The sequence below is a fragment of the Falco peregrinus genome, chromosome 5 (genome assembly GCF_023634155.1).
Source record: "Falco peregrinus isolate bFalPer1 chromosome 5, bFalPer1.pri, whole genome shotgun sequence".
Taxonomy (NCBI): Eukaryota; Metazoa; Chordata; class Aves; order Falconiformes; family Falconidae; genus Falco; species Falco peregrinus.
Genome location: NC_073725.1, coordinates 49869105 through 49888835, shown reverse-complemented (window position 1 = coordinate 49888835; position 19731 = coordinate 49869105). Strand labels below are relative to the sequence as shown.

The 19731-nt window shown below is 36.9% G+C and overlaps 1 protein-coding gene across 4 annotated transcripts in view; it reads left to right on the top strand.

Annotated features, from left to right (window-relative positions):
* Positions 1–19731, top strand: part of CUL2 (cullin 2) — a 52357-nt gene that overhangs the window by 11472 nt on the left and 21154 nt on the right. For 3 of the 4 annotated variants that reach the window (XM_055805145.1, XM_055805144.1, XM_013296473.3), the window contains exons 4-10: positions 43–137; positions 6931–7036; positions 11790–11872; positions 14634–14720; positions 17722–17818; positions 17912–18022; positions 19264–19426. In XM_055805145.1, coding sequence (XP_055661120.1) covers positions 43–137; positions 6931–7036; positions 11790–11872; positions 14634–14720; positions 17722–17818; positions 17912–18022; positions 19264–19426 — 742 coding nt within the window. The remainder of the gene's footprint in view (positions 1–42; positions 138–6930; positions 7037–11789; positions 11873–14633; positions 14721–17721; positions 17819–17911; positions 18023–19263; positions 19427–19731) is intronic. The other variant, XM_055805146.1, reaches the window with a different exon arrangement.

The window sequence follows — 19731 nt, the reverse complement described above, 5'->3', positions numbered from 1 at the left end:
TTCTTACTAATTTTAGTGGGTTGTGTGTGTTATCCTTCACAGAGAGTTCTGGAAGCTGAAGAACAAGTACTGGTTATGTATCACAGATACTGGGAAGAGTATAGCAAAGGGGCAGACTATATGGACTGTTTATACAGGTAAGCTTTGCAAATGAGTTATTAAACTTCTGAAATGATTACAGTGATCTGCAGCTTAAGTTGAAGAATGTTGTTTAATGAGAGCAATAGCTGAATATGCCCCAGTCAGTTTTGGAGAGAATATACTTACAGTAGCAGAACATGAGAAAAAAGGAATGTCAACAGGTTTTTCTGTGCCCTGCTGCTTGCTGCTGAAGTAGTTATCTAAGATGATTCTACTATTCTTTCATTACTAATATATTCTACTTCTGTTGTTTCTGATGTTTCAGTGCCAAATATGTTGTTGCTAATCAACCCAGTGGTGAAGTAGCTGATAATATCCTAGGTGGTGTTCTACAAGGCGTTGTGATGAAGGGTCCAGTTGAACCAACATGATTTGTTTCAAAGCTTAGCTCTGTACCTTGGCAAAAACACAGCTCTCCCTTCTAGAACTGTCTCCCTTTCAGACAAGGTTATGTGCTCTTTGGGTCCTCTCTTTTCAGTTGAATTTTGTTTTATGTGAAGTTTGAACTGCAAGGATTGGAGAGGGAGTAAAAATGTCTCCTGGTTTCTTTTCTGAGAACTTCAGAAACTAATAGACTGCATACAGGCAATCAATGTTACAGTTTTTTCATTAGATTACAGCCAAGTCTATAAATAAAAACACAACCTGTGTTATTTTTCCTGAATTACGAATGTCTTTTGTTGCTACTAGGGGTAGGTTAAACATAAAAAACCTCACCTGTTCCTGAGTTGCTAGAATTATAACTATATTGAGGTGGCTTTTGATTTACTAGGATTTGGATTTTAATTTCACTCTGACTGCAGGTTGAACATTCTAGTATGCATTATGCATGTGATTTGCAGCAGGTAAATATAACTTAGGAGGCACGGTTAATATTGTACTTATGATGTGAGGATTTGCAAAGGATTTCAAGACCTTTACTATTATGTTAGGAGATACATGTGTGATCTTGTCAAATCTGTTAAATTATCACTAGCAGACTGGGAACACATGATGGAGTCCATTCTGGGCTTGCAAACTTTGGTTTGTAATGTGTCATTGACTTAATTCAAGCTCATATGGGGAGGTGCTAAATCCTATTTAATGTGTATGAATCTCACTGATTTTGTTTTGTGTAACAGTTTTTCCAAGTGCTTCAGTGCTTCTGGTCATAAACCAACAAATTAAAATACTTCTCCAGCAGTGTGAACCTGATTTTTTTTGTTTGGCTTATTTTTAAATAAGCTAGAGCATTTTTTTTTTTTCAGACTGTTTTTATGCACACGAACCAACCTGTACATATATATAAGCTCAACAGAGTGGTATTCATGTATCTGTGAAACCAAGTTCTTAAACTCTGAAGTTACTCATTTCCTGCCAGCTCTGCACATTCTAACTTTTCTTCTTGCTTTGCATATGGTGTTTTGGTCCAGAAGATGTACTTGTTGGGTGTTCTGTTGGAAATAATTTTACCTCAAAGTTAGATGTTCTTTCTTTGTGTTGAAGTTGTGAGTTTTGTCATATACTGTCTTTTAAAAGTCTCTAAAGGGTATGACTTTGAAAGTGATTTTTTTCTTCAATAATAAAACATACACCCACCAGGTGTGTTTTGCTAGGAAAACAAATTTGGATTCAGTTTGAAAACTAAAATCCCATATATTCTTCACTAAGATAAAACTGATGGAATAAGAAATACCTGATATTAACACCTGATATTCTTCAGTTGTTGGATTTTTTTGTTAACTTCTGATGACAAACATAATAGGTAAAAGCATTGCTGGACATTGGGTCTTAACAGTGTCTTGGTGCTGTAACTGTCTTCATGGGTAATTGTATTTGTAAAAAAATCTGGTTTGTGTACCTTTATTTAAAATAACTGGAGGATTTTCTTATCCAGCAAATTGAAATTAAGCGATTTTTTTTTAAAATGCTGAAGTTCTAAAATCTACTCATAAAAAGAAATCCTAAAAACTAAACACACATAATGCAGCTTTTGCTGTTTTGTCTTTTTTAAAAACACTTAGTACTAGCATATTCATGTAATTTTTAGTTCTTTAGGCTAATTTTGGTTTGCTTTGTACTTTTATGTGACGCATTTTCCTTTGTTTTAGGATTAAACTTCAACTGGTTTTGTCATGATAGGAGTAACGTGTATTCTAATTCTAAGCATGATATGGCAGTAACTTGTAACACAATCTAAACTTGTATTAATTCCAGTCCCCTTCTCGTTTTTTTAAGCTTTAAGAAGCTGCTGCTCTTAATCTTGCTTACTAATTACATAACTTAATAAATATGAGGAAGTTTTAAACAAACAAGAAGTGCCATCAACATTTGAAACCTAACACTAATGATATTTTTCTATTGAAACTTCTACTGAAAGAACTACCCTCATTTTAGCACTTAGTAGCCCTGGGAGGTTTACTTCCACATCAGGTATTTATTATTTATCTCATAATTTTGATATGGCTGTTGGATTCCTAAAGTTTTAGTATCTGCAGTGCTTTGTTGTAATGAAATGGCTTTCATTTATTCTTCATATAGATTATTTTAACCCTGTTTTACAGGTCTGTAAACCAGTGGACAGTTCATCTGTGCTTGAGTAAATCAGAACAGATACTGTATTATCTAAATTTCTAGTGCTGAGCACTTGTATGTGTACAGTACTAGACACACTAAAGCATTCTGCTGCTTTTGGTATAGCTCTTGTGAAATCACTGTTGCATGTTTTCATTGAAACGTATTAAAGAAAGTGTGAACAAGCCTCTGAAAGCCACACATTTCAACCTTATGCTCAGAGTAGGGCTAGCTTCTAAGTTAAACCAGATTTTTAAAGTTTCATTGAGTCAAATTTCAGCTCCTTCAAGGACAGAGATTTTTCTGCTCAGCCTGTTTCAGTGTTAGATTACTCTCACTGTAAAAAAAAATTCCTGTATGTCTGTTTGGAATTTGTCATTCTGCAACTTGTGTCCTTTGCTGCTTATATTTTCTGTGTGCTCCTCTGAGAAGTGTTTATTTTCATCTCACGTATGTCTCATGCTATTCACCCTAGCTATTTCAGTGAGCTTTCTCTGGACTCTCTTTGATTTGTTGAGATTTGTTGTGTTTGGGTACTCAGAACTGGTCATAATATTCCAGGTATGTCCTCAAAAGTGCTGAGGGAACAATTGCCTCCCTTGACTTGCTGGTACGCTCTTGCTAATGCAGCTGAGGCGGCGCTTGGTTTCCTGTTGGATCTGTAAAACAAACTGCTCCCTCAGTATCCACCTGTGAACAGCACTGTTCATAACTGGTTGTGGATAGATTTAGCACCGCTGACCATGTGAATGCACATGGAAATTACTGAAAACATTAATATAATTGCTAATTCCTATTATACAGTGATGTAGCCATTTATAGCTTCATCATGTGGCCGTGTATGCATTCTGTAGCTTGTAAAGCAATTTAATTCTGCAAGTGGTAGACTGAAGAAAATCTTAAAAACCAAACAGTGTTTCTGAAAACAAACTGTAATAATTAGTCCTAGCTAATCAGTTACTTCTGGTTGTTTAAATTGGCGTCTATGCATCAGAAGAGTGGATGATATTGGCACATAGGGTTTTTATCCATTTCTCTGTCCATGAACACTTGCAATGGCCTGTGAAAATTGTTAGCAGGTTTCTCTCAGTGCAAATTTCTGAAAGCAGTTTCCTCAGCACTTGGTCAGGTTTATTCCTGTATACTGTTCTGCTAGACCTTTGTGCCATTTTGGGGATCGGTATAGCAGTCTGACTCTGTGTGTAGGAAGCAGGGTGGGGGAGGAAGAGTGGTTACTTAGAAGTTTCTTGTTTATCTTAGGACAGCTTTCAGAGGAGGAAAAAATCTGAATAGAGGGTGTTTACCTTTTTTGCTTAAAGTATAGTACTTCTGGAAATATATGTAATCATGCATGGTGTTTTGTGGTGCCATATCATGGATGGACAAAGACTTAAAGGTGGTAAACTCTTTTGGCTTTGTTCATGGAGAACATAAGAAAATGACCAGTAGCTGATTTGAGACAGATACGCTCTTAGGTTCATTACATTTAAGCTAGATTTCGCAATGTCTATTTTGCCAACACTAATACTTGTTTCTTATCCAGGAGTATGTAATTCAAACTACTAAAACCAAATAAAACATTAAAAGAAAAAAAAATATACATCTAATCCTTCTGTCAGGACTTTGAAAAGTCTGTTGTGTCTGTCCCCCATTCTCCCCCGCCAAGGACACTGTGGGCTGTTGAGATGTGGCATTGCTTTGGGAGTGTAGTCACTGTGTTAGTCTGTGGTTAGAGTAGTGTCCTTGGTTGATCTAAAAGTATGAAATACATGGAAGTTACCAGGTAATCTGTCCCAATAATTAGCTACCCTTCTGATTGTTAAATTAGTTTTTTTGCTAAATTCCTTGTAAAAGAACTTACCTTTTGTTTTGCTAAATTAACAAGTCCTTTATGTCTGAAAAAGTTTGCCACAAAAATATTCATGTACCGGATGTTTTCATGATGTTGTTAATTTACATGGGATGCTGTCTTCCAAATGCCACTGTAAAGTAGGTATTTGTTTTGAATAAGTCTTGTAACACTCTTCTGAATTCCAAACTTTTTACCTTCTTTCTGGAGTGGAAGGTTGGTGGGTGTGTTTTGAGGTTTGGTACCAAAAAGTGTATTGCTTTGCTAATACCATGAAAGTAAACAAGTTTTAATTTTCTCATTTTGTTTGCCATTTTCCTCATCAGATACTAAAGTGTAAGTCTGCACAGGTGAACTCTCAAGTAATTGGGCCTGAGCTGTGTGATCAAGTATTTCAGATTTTCACCTGAAAGTTTTACCATAAGGGCAGCAAGAGTCTGTGGGTTATTTTATGGTATTATCAATTCATGCCCAATTCTTGTCTCCACAGTAAGTTACAAGTAAACCTTACGGATTGTCTTGTGAAAGTAAGAAATCGAGATGAAGTATTTAAAGTAGTAATTCAAGGTGGAAAATAGTTGATCGCTTCAGTGGAGGAATTGATTTGAATTACACTGTTCACACATCCTTTGCAGTTACTTGCTTATGCTTGCTTCTGGAAATTGATGGTAAAAGTAGGACAGCAGGAGAGGAAATATGGGCAAATTTGGTTTTGGTTTTGAGGCAGTGTGGTAGAGCTCTTGCCACAAATGCTTCTGCCTGCCTGCTTCTTGCCACCCTCTTTTTTTCTTGAATCAGGTAGGTCTTTGCAGGGATACCCAATCTAGATTAGACTTGCTTATTTACTTGTAGCTACATGAGCTTTAAGATGGATCAGTTGCCCGATCTGGATTTGTTGAGAAGGCATGTACTGATGGAAGAGAGGGAGTGAATGAGGAGAGCATAGGGCTTTCCTTTTTGGCAAGCTTAACAGGAAAAAGCAGAATGGCAGTTGCTGGCTTTGTTCTCATGGCAGGGGTAGGAAATATCATCAAGGACCATGCTTGCTTAGGGCTTGTGTCCCAGCTATTCTGGATGTCCATACAAGTTTTATATGAAATGGCGGGCCGGTAGCCTTCTGCACAGACTTGCATTTACAATTTATGATGGTTATTTATTGATGGTTGCAGAGCATTTTACAGTATTCTGTAAGACTCTGGAGTCTGAAAGTAGGTTAGGCCACTGTATTCCAGTTTGTCACCACTGCACTATCACAAGTCTTCCTTCTTTGGACTCTGTGGTGTCCTAAATACTTTCAAGTTCACAGGTTTCCATAGTGTGTTTCTCCTTTTCGTCTTTGCTTGTCATTTGTATTCCTGCCTGAAGTATTGAGGCATCACTAGTCTGGTGCAGCCTCTGAACCCTGAATCTCTTAAAGCACTTCAGTAATCTGGCTCTCTTCAGTGTCTGAAACTGAGCATCCCAAAACTGCTAGTTGGATCAGAATTTTTTTTAAAAATCTGTTACCTCCTTTAAGCACTAACACAACAAATACAAGTGCAGTTATAAATGGTGCTATAATTTTTTTTCCCGTTTACTGGGGAAAGAGGAGGAGATTGGTTTGGTTTAAAAAAGCTACTGTATTTCTTTTAAGGGAATACTGAGAATTAAGAGGGACATTTTATCAGGTCTTGTGCAGAAACCTTTGTCTGTTATTTACAAAACCTATGCATACAATAGTAAATATTAAAATAAAAAAGCATTTGTAACATTTCTTCTTTATAATTGTTAATTAAAATATTTTCTGCAAATTCTTATATTTAAAATTTGCAATACAGCTGTTTGCTAGTTGTCATGACCTGAGTAAAGCATCACAACCGACAAAAATTGGTCCTGTGAAAATTGACACTATTTTTGTGTTTTAGTCTGAGAAATGCAAAATAATAAACAGTACAGGTAGAAGAAAATACATTTTACTTAAAAATATCTGATACTCAGGAATGTTTTTCTATCATTAAAAATTAGCTACTTTCACTCAACTAGTCAACCGCTCAGAATTTAGCAGTTATCTTGCATATGCATGTATGAATAATATGGTAGTATATGTTGAAAGGTTGGATTCTTCCACAAGTATATTGCACACCAAGAAAATGCTGACAGTGATGTATCAGGCTACTGTGTGATATGTCAGTTGCTAACACTACTGTTTTAATATGATGTAAGGTCTCTTAAATTAGAAGTCATTTATATTTTAAGAATTTCCTGCAGATAACCAATGCCACTGGTTAAAAGAGGTTATCTTTTGTGATGTGGAAGATATTCTACAATTCCATATTTTTAAAAAAAACCAAAAAAACCTACAACACCTTAACTTCTGCCTGTTTTGATTAGAATATCTTTTTCTATAGGTACCTCAACACACAGTTTATTAAGAAGAACAAATTGACTGAAGCTGATCTTCAGTATGGTTATGGCGGGGTGGATATGAACGAACCATTGATGGAAATAGGAGAGGTAGGTATCTCTGAAAGTGGTAGAGGATATAAATTACGTTCAGAAGTGCCACAAGTTCAGCTTTGTCCTCTTAAGTTTTGACTTTCCTGTCATAGAGAAAATGAATAGCTAAATATGGTAGAAGTTACAAGCACTGAAACCTTTGTAAAATGAAATTACGGTTTTGATGTATAAAAACAGTGATCCAAGGCAGAGGGTGGGGGCACAAGCAAATATGAAAACTATTGGAGAACTTCAGTTTAAAATGTGGTAATAGATACCACTTTGCAAAAAAAAACAACCCTTTGCCTTATTAGGTGACACTTCTGTCTAGAAAACACTTGGAAGAAGCAGTACTTTTGTTTCTGGAAACCCTTGAAATAGTATCTTTAGGCTTCTATTTCTTGATGTTGCAAAGTGTAACAGCTTTTTTTGAGATTAGTCTTCTGTACATCTTATTTTCTAATGTAAGCAGTTTTGTACTGCTATTGTAGAAACTTGGATAGAGATTTTAAAAAAAAGTAGACATTCTTTGTACAGAAGTGTAACGTACAGAAGGTTTATCTTTAAAAAAAATAATTTGGGGCAAGCACAAGGATGTTAACACAGTTACTAGTGTACATTGGAGAGTAATTTTTAAATACCTGTAAAATGGAAAAAAGTCAGCAGATACCACCCTGTGCACTTTGACTATGCAGAAGTGAAGTATACATAGTTTCTGTCACTTCATGATTATTCTTACCATTAAATATGGAAAGAAACATGAAAAGATAGTTTTACAGTAAAAAAAACCAACACCTTTCAAGTTTTTCAAAACATAGTTTCAGTATGACTTTAAGAAGATTTTGAAAACACCTTTTCAATCTCAGTCAGAGCAAACCCACAATCCTGAATACAGTTGAGCAGAAACTTTTCTTTTGAATGCTTGTCTTTGTATGTATACACACTGCTAGCTGGGGAATTAATTTTATTCTGTCATTATTTGTAGTGGTGTATTGATTTTTTCCTTTGCTCTGTACATTTGCCTTTTTCCTTTAAAAGTGAAGTGAACACTTCTCTTTTGGTTTGGAAAGCTAGAGAAAATACATTCTTAATGTCAGAACTCGAGCTGTCAGTGATTACTGTTCTAGCTGTTTGATGTCATCGATTTAAGTAAGAAGTCTCTGCTGCCTTTAGTGAAGAGTAAGGAGAGACTGCAGTGCATGAAGAAGCATCTTCTGTGCTTCTGACTCAGCTATCCAGCTGCTGAAGACAGCACTGCCAGTTGGGATTGCTAATCCTCTGACAGGTTGGGAATGGGCTCAAAAAACCACCAGAAATGTGATATACTTAAGGCAGTTCAGGTAATTGTTCTTCCCTTGTCTACCTGTGCTGTCTCTGAGGCTTGCTAATTAGTGGCATCTGTAAAGGCTTATCAAGATTGGAAGTGCATGTTGCTTCCGTGTTTGTGGTATCTTCAAAATGGCATAAATCTTATTCCTTATTTCCTGAGACTGAGATTTAGCTGAGTTCGTTTCCACAATTGTCGGGAGGCATCCTTAGCTCTGTGTGAATGACTGTTCAGCTGCTTTGGGGGCTGGGAATAGGTCTGGGCTTGTTCTTGGCACTGGGTGATGCTGATGCGTTGGTGCGTTCTCTCCTTGTTTCAGTGTGCTACTCTGTTCTGAGGTATTACCCAAAGGGTGGTAATGACAACTTTTATCCATAGATTTCTGCCCTAGGATATGTTCATTGGTAAACAACAAACTGTAGACCTGATAATTCAGCTTTTTGGAGTTTCTCATTTTCCTTATGTTTAAGGAATCATAAGGGGGGGTGGAAGGACAATGATGCACGCTTCTTCTTAAAGCTCCCCAGCAGCTGTTCCTAGGATGGTACAACCATAGCTCATCATTTGGGCAGGTTATGGCGAGGGTCAAGATTCTTGAACTGTAGTTGGCAGCCTTTGGTCTTTGAAGATGTTTGGATGATTATGATGTCTGGAATGCTACTAATGACTTTCATTATCTCACACCCCAAGACTTCTTTCATTTCTCTTTGTCAAATACTGTCTTAGTAAGCTGTAGTAGTAGTGGGAGCTAAATTTTTGATCTTGAGACAGTAAAGTTAATCCCAGTTCACTAGTGGTATAGAATTAGCTTTATGGCCTGAAAAGGAATAGAGACTTGAGTCCTACTCTCAAGTAGTTCAATAAATTAATTGCAGTGCTGCTTTTGGTAAATTCATTGCCTCAGAAATAAAAGTAGTTCACATTTCTTGACCTGTAAGGCACTCGCCAAGTTTATCAAGTCTTTTTGTTTTGAAAGCATTTTCTCTTTCGTTATGGTTCCTGTTTAGGATTCTATCTTTCATTCTTTGGATTGCACTAGGGGTTTTGGAAAAGTCTTTCAGTTGTTCACCTCTTTAGAATGGAAGGAATTATCATTTATCCCTTTTTAGATGACTGAGATGATCATGCTTCTGGGTAGATAAAGGACAGAAGTTACAGAAATAACGCCCAGTGTTTGTAGATGCAGAACTGTACTGTCTATGTGCTGAAGCTTCTGTCTCAGTGTCACTCCTGTGCGCTAATGAAACTTTGTGAGCTTTTCAGTAATCTTAAACGAGTACGTGCTTGCTTAGTTCTTCTGGGGTGTGTAACAGTAGGTATATAGCAGAGACTGGAGGTGCGTATGTGACGTGTGTGGGCATGGCTTCAAACAGTTTATCATCCTGATAAGTGTTCCAGACATTCAGTAATTGTATTAAGAGAAATACAGGATGAGATCAGTTGATGAAACTAGTATGCCAGTGCTTGCAAGAGATTTATTTTTCTTTCCGTATGTTATGAATGTGTGGTGAAGGATACTGTTTTTCTGGGTTGAGCCCGTATCATTATTTTCAGAGTTCTGAGTTTTCAGTGACTGTATGGGAGCCCTGAGCTAGGAGGTAGTTAAAGTGTGCATTCTGTGTTTTTTTACCCCATCATGGGGCAACAGATTCTCGAAAATGAAGGAAACTACCATGTTCTGTATTGTCAATCCAGTGGAGAAGGAAGATCAGTTTTCTCCTCAAGGAGAAAAAAAGTCTCTAGAACTAATACGTCAAGTTGCTGGATTGACCAGTCTGTAGCTTACTTGACAAGAAAATTCCGACAGGCAACTTGAAGCTGTTTCAGACTGGTAGATCTTAAGTGAGAGGGACTATGCTAGAGACCACATTGCAGAATAGAATTGCCTGAGATGGTCCCCTTCACCTCAGTCACAACATGTGTCAGTCTTTTTTTTTTTTTTTTTATTTTTTTTTTTTACTTTTTTCTTTCTTCCCCCTGCCCCTCTCCAGAGCTAGCTTCTTTCAGCATTCTCTGCTGGATGAGCTCCTGATGTCTTAGGGAAACTGTTTTCCTCTAACTGTTCTGCTACTATTGTCTACAAGGCAAGACAGTGAAAATCACTCCCAAGACAACTTTGATTTCAAAATGTTATCTGTCTTTTGATTTATAAGCAAACCTCTTCTCTGAACCTGCTTATGATACAGTTGGGTCAGCTTTAGCTCCTAGACTCTTGTACTCTGTATTACTGCACGGGTGTTGGAGAGCCGTGACAGAGCAAGTTCATCTGTCTGCCCTTCAAAAGGAACATTTATTTCACAAAGTGGATTAGATCAGATACCTAGTCAATAGCTAAATGCCTACTTTCATTTAAAACACACTCAATCAATATTTTAATTTTTGCAGCTAGGAGTCTGTTAGTTGTGTCAAAACTTTATTAGCAATATTCCCTCTGTCCTCACTGATTTTGATAATTTCCTTTTTTTCCCCAGTCTACAACTCACTATTAGGTGTTCTTAGAGGTTGCAGATGTGTGTGGCTATTCCCTCCATCTGAGGGATCACATTATCCACTTGGGCTTTAAATCTGACTTTGACTTAAGTGTAAAAACTCCTTTTGAATGATTGCAGTTGTGTTTTTACAGGTGGTATGTTTTGGTAGCAATTACTTCACCCACAACAGTTTGAGATACTTGAGTCTATTTGACTGATCCCTCTAATCATATATTAGTAATAGGGTGACCTATCCCTAATATGAAGGTGATTTGAGTTCCATTTAAGTCAAATATTATCTTCTCAGTGACTTTGCGTAAGCTGTATATATCTTAGTTTGAAGATGTTCACTGTGTGTTTGATATAGAAGGGTTCTTTATCTTTGATTCTGACCTCTGACAAATTGGCCAAGAGACATTCCCTTTTGCTAGCTGAGGCTTATTTTTGCTATCATTTTTAGAAATACCGATGTCTGTACACATTCAAACACTTCAGGTAGAAAGACATGTTACTTACCTATTGCTGTGCAGATTTTTGTTTAAATGTACACTGAAAACCTGCCCTTGTAACCAGCTTGCTTAGGGTCCTTATATACATTTGAGAATCCTTGACAGAGTGGAACCAAGGAATAAATCGGTCCTATTAGATGTGTGGGAAGAATGCAGACTGGAAAGCATGCATTCAGACACTGCATGACTAGAAATTCTGTCTGACACTGCAAGAGTACAGATCTGTGTGATTTTCATCCAAATGCAGTCAGATGGTCTAGAAGAAAGATGCTGAAATAATATATCAATACATTGATAAATCGGAGAGATGTGAAGCAAACAATAATTTTAAAAGGAGACAGAAGAGGGTATCCGACCATTTCATTTTTGAAATACTGAATGGGGAATTGTATCATCTTTAGTTTTGTTTTGGGGGTTTTTTTGGTATTTTTTTATTGATGTAAACTTGTGTTGTGTCTTGACAGCTAGCTCTTGATATGTGGAGAAAATTAATGATTGAGCCACTGCAGGCCATCCTTATTCGGATGCTCCTCCGAGAAATAAAAAAGTGAGTGCTTGAATATTTTTTTGCTTTTACACAAGGGGGGGGGGGGGGTATTGCACTTTTTTACACTGAAAAGTCTGGGGATGCCAATCAAACTTTTTAATGGTTTTTTTGAAGGTAGCATTGTAACTTATGATGATGATCTATCAGCCTTTCTTGTTGTGGCTATATATTTGTGGTTTGCATGTGTAGAAAGAGTCTGAAAAGGAAATGGTTAATTCACTGTTACCTGAGGGTCGTGATCTTTCTGTTTCAGCAACCCTTTTTATCAATGGGATTGGGGAGTAGTTGGAATAATTCTCCAGGTCCCATAGGATACCTTTTGCCTTTTTTTTCCACCTGATGCTGACCGCGTATGGCTTCTGTGCCATCACTAAACTGAAGGACCAGGGCTTATGCAAAGATTCTGGCCAAAGCCAGAAAAGCTATGTTGCTTTGCATGGGGACCCAAAAGAGTTCTTGCTTCTCTGTAAGGAAAGCGAAGCATCTGGGTTTCTGTTGTTCAGATGAGTGACTTCATTTAACATTTTTGGTGCCTTGCTTGAATGAAATGGAAATAAATATTTTTTTTTTTTTCACTTGGAGGGAATTTATTATTTTATTTCTGAATATCTTTGTTACTTTTAAACAAAGACCCTGGCAGTTACAGGACTTGGGCTTCTTAAGTTTTGATTCAAAAGCTTTATACTGTTTAGCTTCTAAAGGATCTTTTTATATATGAATAAACGGAAATTTTGAAATATACTACAGACCTTGTGTGTAGTTGTAAGTTCCATTGGTTTCTATGCTTTTACTACTGTTAAGGGTAGCTCTGGAGTTGCCCAGTGACTGGGTGGGGGTTTTTAAAGGGATTGCATGCCTGACTCAGTGTAGGTGAACTGGGATAGTGAGGTAATTTGGCTGATCAAAGTTTCTTTGCTGTGCACGTGGTCAGAAAAAAAAAAAAGCTGTATTTAGAATGCATTAAAAAAGAATATTTTAATATTAAATTTTGTTTTTCCTTCCTGAATTAAATTTTTGATGACTAAGTAACTGACATGATGTGTCTCTCAGATGGTATCTCTGGAATCAGAAAGTATTTATTTGCTTTGAGTTGTTGAACCGTGCTTCCTTTGTAACCAGTGCTAATACTGCTTTATCCATATGTTTACTATAACAATTTATTTTTACTAAATTCATGGTGAAGAAAATTCTGCTTTGATACATCGAGCACGGTGACCCTGAAGACTCATTTTGGTCAATCTGTATATTTACTTGTGGGTGGGAGTGGAAATCTGTTAAAACCTTTATCAAGAGACATCCGATACCTTTTAAAAGTAATGGTATGTGTTTACCTTGAGGCTGATGACAGACCTCGCAAGGATATTTAGATCAAGACTGTCGCTGGCTCTGTGGGTTATTAGATCTTGAGCCTGTAACAAGTTGACGTTGTTATTAAACCATTTAGAAAGTTCTAAATAAAACTTGAGTCATTGTCTCTAATGGTTGGGTCTGGATTTTCCCCCCCCTCAGTTATTAAGGATTCTTCTGTTTGATCTCAAAAGTTAATTCAACTCCGTTTCTCAAAATACACATCTAACAATATTAACTGTGTTCTACCCACTTTGTGATCTGCATATAATGTAGTGAACTATGTAAGAGAGACTTCTTATTATAGCTGTTCTTCGTGGTATCATGAAATGTAGGACTTACTGTGGGTATTCTGAAGATGGTCTTTGCATGTATCTGTAGGCTTCTTGCTGTCCTTTACTGTGATTCTACTGGTTAATACAGTTTGTAAGAGGCAATGTTAAAGACGCTGCTGCAAACAACTCTTAAAAGTCTTTTAGCATTGAGCTCAGCAATGCGGGAATTAATCAGGGTCTTTGAAGAAGTGGATATCAATGAGTTAAATCTACCAGAGGTGCAAGATTATGCATGGGAAGATTATTACCTAAAAAACTTAATAAAATTACTAATACATGTATATACTTAGAAACTTCTTGATTAGATGCCTTGTGTAGTACTTAAGTGTACATATGGTACTATTTATTAAAATGTTATACAAAAAAATTGAAATTTAAATAGATGGAACAGTTGAACTTCTTTTAACCAGAAGATTTTGTTTAGTATACGGCGATATGTGGAGTTGATAACCAACATTATTGTCAACTAGTTGCCTATAAAACCATGTTTATTATTGTACGGGAAAAGTTAGGGAGAGCAGAGCCACAGATTTTGCTTTCAGGTTTTATTTTAGCAATGTATTTAACTGGAATTTGAAAGACTTCTGACTAAAATCTTGAGCACGTTGACTTTTTAGAAGTTACAGACTTGTGTGATACACTATACATTACAGTTGACAACAAGCTTTTTTGGTATATGGCAGTGAAGAACTACAGGAGTGACTTGTGGTTCAGCTGAACAAGATGGCTAAACTGATCTAAGAGTTTGCTGATGCCAAAAAGGAGCAGGCTGTGCTCTGCTACTTTCTTGTGCTGAATTTGGCGCTCATCTTATTAGCGGTTGCACTGCCTCACTATGACAGAAAACCATCTTGGTTAATATTTCTCTAGATTGGCATGATGAGTCAGTTCAGCAAAGCATTAGATGAGTGCCAAAGCAATGCAAGAGAGATACAGAGGCCTGTGACTGAGCAAAAGGGAGCAGGATTAGTTACCTTGAACAGCAGAAAATTGGTAAATCACTTAAGCTTGTCTGTGTCTGACTGCACTCCTTTTTATATAGTTCTGTATATAACACACTTTCTTCCCCCTCCCTCTAGCCCAAGCACTCCTCCTACAAGGCAAGCTGAATATCAACTTATGCATTTTTGTTTCAACACAACAGGAAGCCGACAAGATCTCGAATTGTGAGAAAATTCATCTATGAAATTCTTAAACAGAAATAATTCGGAAATTATTCAGGTGCTATCTCAAATGACAGTGTGATTAGAACAGACTAACCAGGAGAGGCTTCTCTAGTAAAGATAACTAACACTTTCTAACTAACTGACCCTGTTCTTGTCAAAGCTGATAATTTATTTCTACCATTTGTTTGGAAGGAAAGCTATTGGAAGTTAACTTTTTAGGAAGTGTTCAAAATGGGCTCTTCTAGTTCACAGTGAATTCTGTAGTTAAGTGGTGTTGATAGGCCATTGGTCTGACACAGCAGAGCACTTCTTCTGAATGATGAAATCTTCTCAGTGAATACAGTATTTATTATTGTGTCTTAAACTTTAAATCTATTTTATGGGGCTGTAGAATTACGCTGTACAATAAGTATTAAACTTCACTGTTAGCTTCACTCTTAAGGCAGGAACAAGATGGAGTTAATATAAACTGGCACAACTTCCTTGAGCTTGTTTTCTGTAGCTTTCTCCATTTCTTTTGAAAAAAGAAACTCATCATCCAGATTAGTGGAACTTGTGTTTCTAGTGCTTTATCTTTTTGTCCAGATTCCCCACCAAACATCATCATTCCCTTCTACCCTCCCAAGATGTCCTGTGACATCTGTGCTTCAAACTGTGCAGCAGCTGCTCTGTAGCTGTATGTGTCCATATTGCTTGCTGACTATTGCCAAGAAGGAAAATGCAGACTTAAGAATTCCACCTCGGTGGGGTCACCAATTTCTCTCATCGTAGTTTGGGAGATGCTTTTACTGCTATAGCTTTCCTGAAAGCCATCCTTGAAAATTATGTCAAATTTTGTTGAAACTAGCCATTTGCATTACAAATTGTTGGGAGCAGAGTGCCATTGGTGTAAATAAAAACCTGAATATGCTGCCAAAGCAGACAAGGCTGGTTCTGTGCTGTCTTCCTTTTCGTCTATCGCCTTCATGCTGTTGACCTCTGCTTCAAAAGCCTGTCTTCCGCCTTACAGCTCTTCCACGGAGTGTCTCCCTCCTGCACTTTTACAGCTTTTTCCTAATGATTTACTGACCTTGGAATCCCTTGAGCCTGACTTTGCTGCCCCTTCTCCTCCTGCATCTGCATGGGCTAAGGTCTGTGAAGTGGCCTGTGAACCGAGCAGAGGGGATCTGAGTCTTCATCTGTTACTACAGTAATGCTTCTTGTGTTTGTGTCACCAGTATCTTTCCAGGTCCAGCCCACGTGCTAGAGGTGGACTGGATGGTTCCCTGTTTTGTAATATGCTTAACTTTTAGTTACATAGCTTCCTGCACTCCATGACATCGTGCTGTGTTCACCGGCTGCATACATCCTGCAACTTAATCATGCTCCTGGGTCCCTCCAGGGTGGAGCTGGGTCCAGGCACTGGGTCTGGTATTAGACTTATTCCCTTCTGTGACTTGCTGCTGCCTCTGCCATCATATAATCAGACCCAGCAGAGGGATGCTGGCAAGATTACAAGGTGTGATTACATGTACCCAAACCCAAATTTATTCCGTTGTTCCAGCTACCACAGCCAGAGGAAACCTTCCTTTCCCCCGGGGGGTGTGTGTGTGTGTGTGTGTGTAAATCAGACCATCCCTGCTAAAGCAGTTACCATTAGGTTAACTCACTTGTAACAGGTGACCAAGCTGCATAAACCATACAATGACTGCTTGTAATCTGTTAGAGAGCTAGTTCTTTCCACCCATCATGAGCTTAAGTTTTCGGATCTTAGGACACAGTAGTATTTAAAAGCAGTACACACCGTTAACAGTGCTGTGAACATATGGTCTGGTGTATGTAATTTAGTAACTGCTGGCGTGGCTGTCCTGGTAAACCTCCCTAGCTCATGGGCATCTGGAGTTTTTATCAATTCCAAATCAAAATTAATTAAATTAGCAAAATTATTTTCCCCTGATTCCACCCCAGCCTAGATGGATATATTGTAATGTTTGAGTTTGAAGTATTTTTTCTGGCTTTACTTTTTTTTCCCTTTTTATTTTTTTTTTTTTAAATCACTCAAGTAATTGACTCTCTTATACCAACGTAAGTTTCTAATGGAGAACTTGTTTTGTCTTTTCAGTGCAGGCTGGGTAAAGTAGAAGTTCTTATTCTATCCCTATATATGTATGTACATGTACACATGTGTTTTAAAAAGTAAAACCTTTGAAATTACAACTGCTGGTGCTTAAATATACTTTTGTAAATCATATTTTAGTCCTATTTAACACCTTAGGAGTTAAGGAATATTTTTTACTTCTTCGTAAAGTGTATGTGCAAGTGGTCTTTTTTAGAACAGTTCATGTTTTAAAAGTCTCTGCTGCTCTGAGTGTGGGTCTGTTACTTCCAGTCTTTGCAAAGGAGTACACGCTAATGTTTTTAGCATGTAAAAACACTTGTTTCAATTACTTTTGTTTTCAACCAAATATTTTCTTTATTTGAACTTTTTCCTTAGAAGCTGGAATGAACTGGAAGACATAAAGTTTTCCTTTTCCAGTGTATCATTAAAAATTGAGACAATGCACCAAGTATGTTATTTGTTCCACTTCATATCTACATGTTGAATAGTAGATAATAAAATAGTATGCTGCTTGGTGTGATGCTGGCAAAAATGATTTTAATTTTTTTTTGGAGGGGGTGGGAGTTTGAAGGTAATGTATTTAATTGGATGTAACTTATTGTAACTATTCAAGTACTTGCTTACAGTATTTGGAATACTTATATCCTTAGCAAACACTGGGAAATTTCATGACCTGCAAATGCTTTTTTATGATAGTTTATGAATTGCTTTCTCAACAATTTAAAAGTATAGGAAAGAAAGAGGAGTGCATTTTTTATTTTAAGATTAATCTTCTTCAATTTTACCAATTTAAGCAGAGGAATTTACTGGAAAATGTTTTCATCCGATTTTATTTCATTCAGCTATTAGATGAGTTACACTAGATACCTACATTCTCATTAATATTTCCTTTGCCTATTTCAGTGATCGCTGTGGAGAAGACCCAAACCAGAAAGTAATCCATGGGGTTATTAACTCCTTTGTTCATGTTGAACAGTATAAGAAAAAATTCCCCCTAAAGGTAGATAAATGTTTCTGATTTACATTTGTAATTTTGAATGTTAATCTAGTGTATGCATTATTTGTACTTTAAAAAAAATATCTCCCTTTTTAGTTTTATCAGGAAATATTTGAGTGTCCTTTTCTGAATGAAACAGGGGAGTATTATAAACAAGAAGCTTCAAATTTATTGCAAGAGTCAAATTGCTCACAATACATGGAGAAGGTAAGAGATTCTTCTGTACACATGTAATAACTAAAATCTGGTATTATAATTAACTGATGATACGTGTTTTCCTGTACAGTTCCCATAGTTGTTCTTTTTTGTGTGCTTTCATGCAGTTTAAACTATGCGTTTTGTTGGCATGAGTATAAACTACAAACCTTGTCTATGGATGGACTGTCAGCTTCAAAATATTTCATAATAAACGATAACTCGATTGCATGAAAAGTAGAAATAAATAAAGACAACCCCCAAAATGTGTATCAGGTTGATCTGTATTGCTTCCTTATTTTTCTTCTGTTTGTAGTAGTATATCAATGTAATGCTTAAAGAAGACTACATAGTAGAGTTGTTACAGAGCATTGTTAAAAATTACATACTCTGAGATGGATTTTTTTTTTTTGTGGTGTACAAAGGCAGGTTGTGATTAAATTACTGGTAGTTCTTATACCTTGCTTGAGAAGGCAAAGATTAATACAGGACTAGGAGTCAATCATTGGTGCTATACTGTCCACACTAACAAGATGGAAGAGTTGAGGAGAAGGCTGTGAGATCGCTTTTAACCATAAGGAGCATATGCTAATGGTTGCACACCTGAGGTAAAATTCAGGGACAAGCTAAGACTTCAATTAAACCAAAAGAAATGAATGCAGATTCATTTTGTCTATCATAAGCAGTTTGTAGCTGCACTACTCTTCCTCTGCTCCCCTTATAATTACTGGATATAAGTGCTTTTCAGTCAGTTTTCATATGACTTATTATATGATTATGCCTATTTCCCTCATTGAAGTTATAAAGAGAGTTTTTATTAGTAGCTCAGATGTACTCCTGTGTCTTTTGAGCAGATATTTACATACAAGCAGATGGGTTTGGAACAGTAAAGTGATTCTTACATAAACAGGTATTGTGGTAAAACCTCCTCAGAAAAGAGTAAATATGGTAGAAGAAATTGGAGAAGACCTGTTACAAAGCTGAAGGGAGAAATAAATCGTGACAACTATTGAGTTCTATTAGACATCGAGTACTAACTGAGCTTGGTCAGTACTCAGAACAGAAGATTGCACTAATTCAGTGACAGCCTGATTCAAAAGAACAAATCTAATCTTTCAGGATCCTGGGCAAGTTCTTTAACGTTGTTACTTATTCATGTATCTCATTCTACATACGTACAACTGTTGTATGTGCATGGTTCTATATTGGTTGTTAGCATCTCATCAGCTCTCAGTTTAAACACTTGTCTGTAGGTTTTAGGTAGATTAAAAGATGAAGAAATGCGGTGTCGGAAATACTTGCATCCCAGCTCATATGGCAAAGTGATTCATGAATGCCAACAGAGAATGGTAGCTGATCACTTGCAGTTTCTACATGCAGAATGTCACAATATTATCAGACAAGAGAAAAGAAGTGGTAAGTCTCAATGGTCACAAACGCATGAAGTGGGTTTTGTGTCATTCATTTAGCATTGCAATTTACTATCTTTATTCAATGACCTATGTGCTTAAGCATTTTCAACTAATAGCTGTTACTTATCTAGAAAGCCCAATTAAACCCTGAATGACATTTTAATTTTGCCACGTAATTCATTTTCATTTTCCCAAATACAGAGTCAAAACCTTCTTGCTGTTAACAACTCTTCTTTCAGCCAATACTCTTTCTCTTTCCTTGTCTTAGTCGGCTTAAAAACACACTGAAGTCCTGTGTCCTGTAGAATT